This window comes from Lepidochelys kempii, chromosome 4, assembly GCF_965140285.1.
Source record: "Lepidochelys kempii isolate rLepKem1 chromosome 4, rLepKem1.hap1, whole genome shotgun sequence".
Taxonomy (NCBI): Eukaryota; Metazoa; Chordata; order Testudines; family Cheloniidae; genus Lepidochelys; species Lepidochelys kempii.
This window is the reverse complement of record NC_136383.1, coordinates 35,630,919-35,640,616: the sequence shown is the minus strand read 5'-3', so window position 1 is coordinate 35,640,616 and position 9,698 is coordinate 35,630,919. Positions and strand designations below refer to the sequence as shown.

General features: G+C 39.8%; 1 protein-coding gene across 1 annotated transcript in view; it reads left to right on the top strand.

The window, feature by feature from the left end:
• Window positions 1–542: 542 nt before the first annotated feature.
• Window positions 543–9,698, top strand: part of LOC140910323 (bifunctional heparan sulfate N-deacetylase/N-sulfotransferase 4) — a 159,399-nt gene continuing 150,243 nt past the window's right edge. Inside the window, exon 1 of the mRNA XM_073340978.2 lies at window positions 543–2,838. Coding sequence (XP_073197079.1) covers window positions 1,858–2,838 — 981 coding nt within the window. The 5' untranslated portion in view covers window positions 543–1,857. The remainder of the gene's footprint in view (window positions 2,839–9,698) is intronic.

The window sequence follows — 9,698 nt, the reverse complement described above, 5'->3', positions numbered from 1 at the left end:
AAAAGTCTTCCAAAAATCTCAAATATTTAAGTTCCTATCTTTATTCTGCAGTCTAGTTTTACAAATGAAGATTGGTCAACTAACAGGTCTTCTTTAAAAAGAATGTTAATTCTTAGCACTATAAAATAATCCACTGTTTACAACCTTACATTGTTCCAGTGGGCAAACAGTATAAATAATTCAGAAAGAGAAGATGCTCACTTGTCCTTATTTAAGCCCATAAAACAAAATCATCTATTTTTTCTGATTTTTTTTCACCTTTCCACTGCTGAAAAATCACCCCCAAAGTCCTCCCAACTTCATTGTGTACTCCTTGACTGACAAACTCAAAAGTGATCAAATGTCTGTGGATGGTTCACTATAAAGAATATTTCCTTCATTTTCCAGAATTGTTCTGCATCCGTCCTTCAAGCTGCAACAGTCTTCCTGGTGCAAATGTCTGTATATAAGGTTTCTAAAATGCACTTTAAGCTGTGTAAAGAATTCCCACTGGAAATGGCATAGTATAGTGGTTTTCAACCTTTTTTCATTTGCAGACCCCTAAAGGGTTTCCAGTGGAGGTGCAGACCACTTTGGAAATTTTAAACATAGCCTGAGGACCTCCAGGGGTCTGCAGACCACAGGTTGAAAACCACTGGCATAGTATAAACAGTTTTTCACTGTAAGGAATTACAGAAAGCTAGCCAGTGAATCTGGCCCATATGCCTCTCTTACCTCCATCTTCTATTTAATAATAGAAGAGAGACAGATTAAAGCCCTGCATTCATTTTAAGCCCCATATTTACATGCTTGTAACCATTTCAGAAAATTACCCTTTGAGGAGAAATGTAGCAGTATTAAGCTCAACACAGGATTTAATCGTTTTGAAGAGTTTAGTAAAATTTAGTTCAGCTGTTTTAGAATTGTCTAGATGGTAACAATAATTGTAATTACTTAAAAAATTATAATGTTTTTGGCACTTTAATAACTCAAGAATAACTTCATTTAAGCCTGCAGTCTTGGATTCATATCCTGCAAATATTTGTACACATGAGTAGATCCCACTGATTGCTTAAGATATAGAAATACATAGAAATTAGAGACAGCGAAAGTCTTTTCATTCTTCTAACACATCCCCACTCTAATAACAGGAAGGTTCCATACTACACGTTTTCTAATACTTTGTCTTGACTAGTTTGAAATGTCTCAAAACACTGGAGTTCCACTATCTCCTTTCAGAAGACCATGCCACAATTTGATAAATGTGTCCAAGTTTTTCTTTTTCTTAATTCCATCCCATTATTCTAAATTAGACCTGCTTGCAATTGCAAGAAATCTTTTTAGCAAAGGAGACATGACTGACTGAACATCATTCAGTGCTGTATTTAGATTTCATTTCATGTCAAAAGCATTTTGGAAAATTACCTTAAATAGATATTTTTAAAAATAGTTAACTACTAAAAAAGCAGCTGACAGTCAGCTAGTACTGTACAATCAATAAATCTCCTCTTCCTCAGATTGCACATATCAGTTGCTAGCTTATTTAATTAACACACTTATTTTTAATTGCTTTATGGATTTTGTTTTTACTTACTCTAATTTCACCCTTTGTTGCAGATAATGTTAAGCATCATCTCCATTGATTTTTTGCAAGTGCTGCATTCAGAGAAGATCTCTTCCAATTTAGATTTCCAGATACTTTGACTTTGAGCTCTAACAACTTTATAACCTCCCCAAAGCCCCTCATAAATGCATTGCAATGGTCACATGAACATTTTGGGCGTGGTACCAGCACCATTTTTTGTCCTCTCTGCTATGGCACTTTAAGAGGATAAAGCTAAAAAAGTTTCTTCTTTTAAATTGAAAGTATTCCAAAAAATGAATCTTATTGTGAAACTTCGTAGAAGTTTCAGAACACTGGTAATTCTCTTAACCACCTTCTGTTTAGTAAGCATAGTCATTTCCGCCTATTACTTATATACAGGCTACAAGCAGGAGATGACCCTAGTTGAAGCCACTGGAGAAGCAGAATGTGAGGGCCTTAAACTTTTACCATACAGGTCCATGGAGCTGAAGACTGCTAAGCTGATGGATCCATCTAATACTGACCCTATTGTCTTGCTATTTGTGGAGAGCCAATACTCCCAGCTTGGACAAGATATCATAGCAATCCTCGAGTCTAGTCGATTCCAGTACCATATGGTAATTGCACCTGGAAAAGGTGACATTCCTCCTCTTACAGATAGTGGCAAAGGGAAATATATGCTTGTTATATACGAGAATATTTTAAAGTATGTGTCCATGGACTCATGGAATAGAGAGCTCCTGGAAAAATACTGTGTGGAATACAGTGTTAGCATAATTGGTTTTCACAAAGCCAATGAGAACAGCTCACCAAGTATTAAATTAAAAGGATTTCCACTAGACCTTTACAATAATGTAGCCCTCAAAGATTGCTTTGTAAACTCTCAATCTCCTCTACTGCACATTACCAAAGCACCACGGGTTGAGAAAGGCCCACTACCTGGGGAAGACTGGACGGTTTTCCTATTTAATCACTCCACCTACCAACCTGTGCTTTTAACTGAATTACAGACTTCCAGATCCTTCCCACCATCATTGCCTAAGGCTCCACTGTATGCTACAGTGATTCAGGACTTGGGGCTTCATGATGGGATTCAGAGAGTCCTTTTTGGAAACAACTTGACCTTTTGGCTACACAAGTTGATCTTTCTAGATGCTGTCTCTTTCCTGACGGGGAAGAAGCTCACATTGTCCTTGGATAGGTACATTCTTGTTGATATAGATGACATCTTTGTTGGAAAGGAGGGAACAAGGATGAACATCCAGGATGTGAAGGTAAGCCAAGAACTGGGGATGGCGTCTCAAATAAATGGCTCAAATCATAAATACATCTGGAGGGAGATAGAGAAAGAGCAAAGGAGGCCTGGGAGGACTCAGCCTCATAGTAATGCAACCAAGTTACAAGTAAATCCAACAGGTTTGAAAGCACAATCAGAATTTTGTTACATTTTGTATTGTTGGAACTGGTCGAAAGTGGCTGTCCCACACACACAACTATGCATGCTCAAACATACTCTCACACATAAGCATCTCGTGTACTGGTCACTCTGTATGTGGGCTACCCTCTATTAATGTCAGATCTGCTCAACAGTTTATTACTATATTGCCTCTAGTGGCTGAGCCACAACTAACCCTATTAGTGTCACAGTTAACAGAGATTCTTTTAGCCTGAATGTTGCGTCAGTGATTTTGGATTGCTTACCTTGCTAAGAACTGTAAAGTCGCAAAAGACAGCAGATTTGTTGTAACTGGCATCCACAATACATGCACATAGATTCATAGATACTAAGGTCAGAAGGGACCATTATGATCTAGTCTGACCTCCTGCACAACGCAGGCCACAGAATTTCACCCACCCACTCCTGCGAAAAACATACAGCAGAGACTATAACCTGAATTACAGGAAGGTCAATGTGTGAAAGTACCAAAGAGCTCGGTATGTCCCATTTCATAGAGACTTGTGACATGTATCCTAATTACAGGGTTGCCATGCTGACTAGTGGGACAGAGTACAGCGTAATGTCGAATGAGTAAGTGGGCAGACACCCGGACCCTAGGAACAGGGCGGTCACAATGCTCAGTTTAACATAGAGCTCAATGCCCCTCAAAAGACAGGGGGAGGTGACATACACTCTAATTACAGGACAGTCATCAAATGCATGTACATAATCATATATAAGGAAACATTTGCATATAGACGGATGCACACAATTTACAGGTATTTATTCTGAACCAGAGTTTTATTGGGTTTAAAAAAAAAACAAAACAGGTGGTGTTTGTGTAGTTTGTAAACTTTCCAGAAAGGATGTTTGTTATTTATAACTTCACTTTGTATTAGAAAAACAAAAGAATTTTCAAGCAGTTATGAAATGCTAAAAGGTATAATCTCATTCTGATGTATGAGGCTTAGAAGAACAACTCTCTTTACCATTACTAGCAGTTTCATAATTAAAGCTTCACAAAACAAGATACCTTTACATCTTACACTTGTACATCCGTAGTTATGATCGTATACTGTTTTTTCCCCTTGATCTAGAATGTTCATTGACTGAATTGTTGGTGTTTTGTGTTTGATTAAAAAAAAACCAAAAACCCAAACTATTGAAGTTTCCAGTACAAAAGCTCTGGATGTTTATCCTGTGAAATTCGAACTCAGGAAGATTCTTAGAAATATCTTTGGGAATTAAAAATGATGAACTGATACCAGTAGCATTACTCTTAATTAAAGGTTCCTTTGGAATTGTCTAAATGTCCACATATTAAGGAAATTATCATATTAATAGAGGCTATTAGAGACTTTTCAGCCTTTGCAAATGTATGTTCCCTATTCCCTACACAGTGGGATTTTTCTTGTAAACATTGAAATGCTTCCATAATCAATGAGCTTGCACATACACACACACACCAAGCCTTTATCTACAATCTTTTTATGAAGTCCTAAGTTTATTTCATTATGTTTTAAAATTATGTTTTTCATTATATGCATTTTCTACATGTCTGTATCCTGGCCAGGGCCAGTAGCAGAACCAGATGAATTGAGATTTCACCAGAAGTTGCTCCGGTGACATTTCCAGGCCAGTTTTGCAGACCCAGAAAGTTCAGATAATTGGAACAGGCAACCATGCTTTTGGATGCTTATCAAAGCTGACACCAAAACCCAATCCAACTCTTATTATCATCAATGGCCACTAGAAAGGCCCCTGAACTCCAAACCTTTTGAGATTTGATATTACTACAGCTGAGCAAATAACTGATTTTTTTCAACAACAATCAGTTTGTTTTAAAATGAAACAGAACCTTTTGGTTTTATCTTACTGAAACAAAAAACAAAGACAATTTATTTCAGATTGAACAAAAGCTTTTGTTCATTTCAATATTTTTTTTGGGGGGAGGGTGTCATTTTGTTAGATTTTAAGTATGGATTTTAAAATCTTTTTATTTAAAAAATAATTTAACCAAATTTCAAAATGAAATTTCATTTTGAAGGAAAAAGTCAAAATGTTTCAATTCAAGAATGTCAACACAAACCATTTATACTTTTCATTTTTGCACTTTTTATTCTGCCAAAACTATTTGCTGAATTTGACTCAAAATCTGAACATTTTGATTCACTGAATTTACTGTTTGACTGAAAAATTTCACCCAGCTATAACCATTACTAGTTACAAAGTGTACTAGTTCAGTAGTGAGATCAGATGGTTTTTAGATGCTTAGTGAGCTGAAATGCACATTAAAATCCAGTGACTAAGGGCTTGTCTACACAGAGAAATTGACTGGAACTATGGAGTAAACTACTATGGAGTAAACTATTCTGCAATAGTTCCCTGTGTGGCTACTCTTATCCTAGAAAAAAGTGTGACTTTTTTTTCTGATTTAACTTAATCTACTTCAAAAGTAGATTAAGCTAAACTGGAAAAATAAAGGATTCTTATTGCTGAATAAGAGTGTCTACAAGGAGAGTTATTCCAGAACTCATGGCGATCGGGGGAGGTCCCGGATGACTGGAAAAAGAAAGAAGGAGGATCCTGGGAACTACAGGCCAGTCAGCCTCACCTCAGTCCCTGGAAAAATCATGGAGCAGTTCCTCAAGGAGTCAATTCTGAAGCACTTAGAGGAGAGGAAAGTGATCAGGAACAGCCAGCATGGATTCACCAAGGGCAAGTCATGCCTCATTAATCCAATTGCCTTCTATGACGAGATAGCTGGCTCTGTGGATGAGGGGAAAGCAGTGGACATGTTGTCCCTTGACTTTAGCAAAGCTTTTGACATGGTCTCCCACAGTATTCTTGCCAGTAAGTTCAAGAAGTATGGGCTGGATGAATGGACGATAAGGTGGATAGAAAGCTGACTAGATTGTCGGACTCAACGGGCAGTAATCAATGGCTCTATGTCTAGTTGGCAGCTAGTATCAAGTGGAGTGCCCCAGGGGTCGGTCCTTGGGCCGGTTTTGCTCAATATCTTCATAAATGATCTGGAGGAGAGTGTGGATTGCAGCCTCAGCAAGTTTGCAGATGACACTAAACTGGGAGGAGAGGTAGATACGCTGGAGAATAGTGATAGGATACGGAGGGCCGTAGACAAATTAGAGGATTAGGCCAAAAGAAATCTGATGAGGTTCAACAAGGACAAGTGCAGAGTCCTGCACTTAGGACGGAAGAACCCCATGCATCGCTACGGACTAGGGACCGAATGGCTAGGCAGCAGTTCTGCAGAAAGGGACCTAGGGGTTACAGTGAACGAGAAGCTGGATCTGAGTCAACAGTGTGCCCTTGTTGCCAAGAAGGCCAATGGCATTTTGGGATGTATAAGTAGGGGCATTGCCAGCAGATCAAGGGATGTGATAGTTCCACTCTATTCGACATTGGTGAGGCCTCATCTGGAGTACTGTGTCCAGTTTTGGGCCCCACACTACAAGAAGGATGTGGAAAAATTGGAAAAAGAGTCCAGCGGAGGGCAACAAAAATTATTAGGGGTCTGGAACGCATGACTTCTGAGGAGAGGCTGAGGGAACTGGGATTGTTTAGTCTGCGGAAGAGAATTATGAGGCGGGATTTGATAGGTCCTTTCAGGTAGTTGAAAGCGGGTTCCAAAGATGATGGATCTAGACTGTTCTCAGGGGTAGCGGATGACAGAATGAGGAGTAATGGTCTCAAGTTGTAGAGGGGGAGGCTTAGGTTGGATATTAGGAAAAAAATTTCACTAGGAGGGTGGTGAAATACTGAAATGCGTTACCTAGGGAGGTGGTGGAATCTCCTTCCTTAGAAGTTTTTAAGGTCAGGCTTGACAAAGCTCTGGCTGGGATGATTTAGTTGGGGATTGGTCCTGCTTTGAGCAGGGGGTTGGACTAGATGACCTCCTGAGATCCCTTCCAATCCTGATATTCTATGATTCTATGAATAGCAATAGCACTTTAAATTCACACCCTGCCTTATTGCAGAATAACTTCCCCATGTAGTCAAGACCTAAACAACTTCTTCTTTTGCCTAGCGAATTAATAATTCCATAGCAGCTCCTCTGACTGTCTTTGTAAAGGACACTTGATTTCTACCTGTAATCTTCCACATCTCAATTTAAAACAGAAGAAAGCTATGCATACATTAAACTGACAGTGCTGAGTCATCTCTCAGTCCTGACAAATATCACATTGTTTAGAATAGCAGACTTCTTCCATTTATTTCCCACTTTTGATCTGCTATACTTTTGATAAGTGATCTGTATAATGGGGTTCCTCTTCAGGTGCTATCACATGCAAAAAATAAACAGTAGTACAAATAAAATTAAGCCAAATTGGCATTTTACTGTTTAGTAAACCCAAGTGCTCTACACCAGTGATTCTCAAAATAGGGCTGCTGCTTGTTCAGGGAAAGCCCCTGGCAGGCTGGGCCTCTTTGTTTACCTGCCCCGTCTGCAGGTTCAGCCGATCGCAGCTCCCACTGGCCGCAGTTTGCCACTCCAGGCCAATGGGGGCTGCAGGAAGGGCCGCCAGCACATCCCTCAGCATGCACTGCTTCCGGTAGCCCCCATTGTCCTAGAGCGGCGAACTGCAGCCAGTGGGAGCTGCAATTGGCCTAACCTGCGGATGCGGCAGGTAAACAAACTGGCCTGGCCCGCCAGGGGCTTTCCCTGAACAAGCAGCGGCCCTAGTTTGAGAACCACTGCTCTGCACTACATTCATGTCATGCAACAGAAGAGTATGTGCATTATGCTCAGAGACCAAAGTAATGTTTAACTAGGAATGCTATGTGAAAACATTTGCAGAATCAAAGACAGGATAATTCACGTAGCCCATGGTTGAAGTACTTGCAAGGCATTCAGATCTTATCCTGCTCACCAGAGCAGTGTGCTGACAACATTTGAGCAGAATCCCAGCCTTAGAGAGGCGGAGGGGTGAAAAAGTCGCTCTAGCATTCCAACATGTTCTGTGTAAAACACTTTACTGCCCCTGCCTCCCTCCCCCAAAAGGCTATATTGACACCAAAGTATACATTACTACTTTTGTGTGCATCCATCAAGAGGAACAGAGATTTGTATTATATCTTGACAAAAACAAGGAGGCTTTATGTACTGTCTTCTAGATACACTTTTTAAAAAAGGAAACATTCTCTTTATGGATTGTATTTGAATAGAAGTTTTCATGAAATATTGTGTTCCTCCTGTATTTCTGAAGTGCTATGCAAGGAACAATATAACAATCCACATCTGGCATTGCATTTTCAACACATAGTACAAGGTAATGGGATGTGGGGTTTTTTGCATCACCATGTAGGGAATCACAACCAAAATAGGTGGGATTCAAAACTCCAGTTGGTGCCTGGCTACCAGGACAGAGTAGATACTAGGCATGATATGCACCCTATGGCCTGGGTTGAAAATTCATGGAAAATCATAGAAAGTATTCATAACAAATAAAAGTCAGAATGGGGCACTTAATCTTCTTTTAATGGGGTTATTTACCCAGGCAAGAAAAGTAGTCCAGTGACTAGAGCAGTGAGCTAAGAATCCAGGAATCTGCATTCTCATTCCCCAGTCTGTCACTGTTGAACAAGTCACTTGAGCCCAGATTTTCAAGAGTAAATTCTAATTTTATATGCTTCAGTTGTGTGGTGGATAACTATGGACAGTTCTGACTAAATTCTCAGCAGTGGCTCACTGAATTTGGGTGCCTCCATTTTTAGTGCCCAAGTTGAGACATATATGGCCTGATTTTCAGAGGTATTGGGCACCTACACATCCAAATGAAGTCAACTATGGAATTGCAGTTGGTCAGCACCTGAAATCAAGCCCAAGGTTCAGACTCTGCAGAAACTGAATGTATCCCACAATGGGTTCTCAAATACCAAAGTGGGCATAATTCAGCAAGCATTTCAGTGATGGATAAAACCATCCCTTTGATTTTCTTTTCTAAAAGATGTAGGTGTTGTGATACTTAGGGCTTAATTCTGCCTGTCCTTTGTGTGGATTTTAAGAGTGTTGATGAGCACAGCTCCTTTATTTCAAATGGTTCTAGACCACAAACTGGTTCTCCACATGCAGCTTCATGTTCCTGTACAGGGGTGGGGCAGTATTTGGGTGAGATTCTCTTATGAAACATATGCCATAATCTAGCACTACCATCGCAGTCCGTGTTTACATCATATCACACTAACATTCAATTCAGCTTTCCTCTCCAGTCAATGTTTAAAATGTGATACTCTCCAGAATGTGCTATTTCTTCAATTAATATGTTCTTTTTGTTAATTTTGATACAGAAGGAACAGAAAATAAAATGCAAATTTCATATGAAGTACTATCTGTCATTTAATGCTATCATTTTTTTTCTGCACCATAAATTCACTTATCTAATTCCTTACTGTCATAGGGCATACAGAGCCTGTGATATCCCAGATTAATAGGGAGACTAGCTGCCTCCTCTGATGGGACTGATTGGTGACCCTGCAACAGCTAGGGAGGTGAAATGGCTGCAGGTCAGACAGGAAGAGAGGCTGAGGAACCACTGAGAGCACTGTAGGCAGCAGACTGGTAGGCCGACAACCAGGTATTTGGAACTCCAGAAGACAAGGATCACAGAACATGAGTCTGGGAAAGAGCCTACAGGAGAGGCATTGTAGGAAGCAATAAGAGATTGGGAGATACTG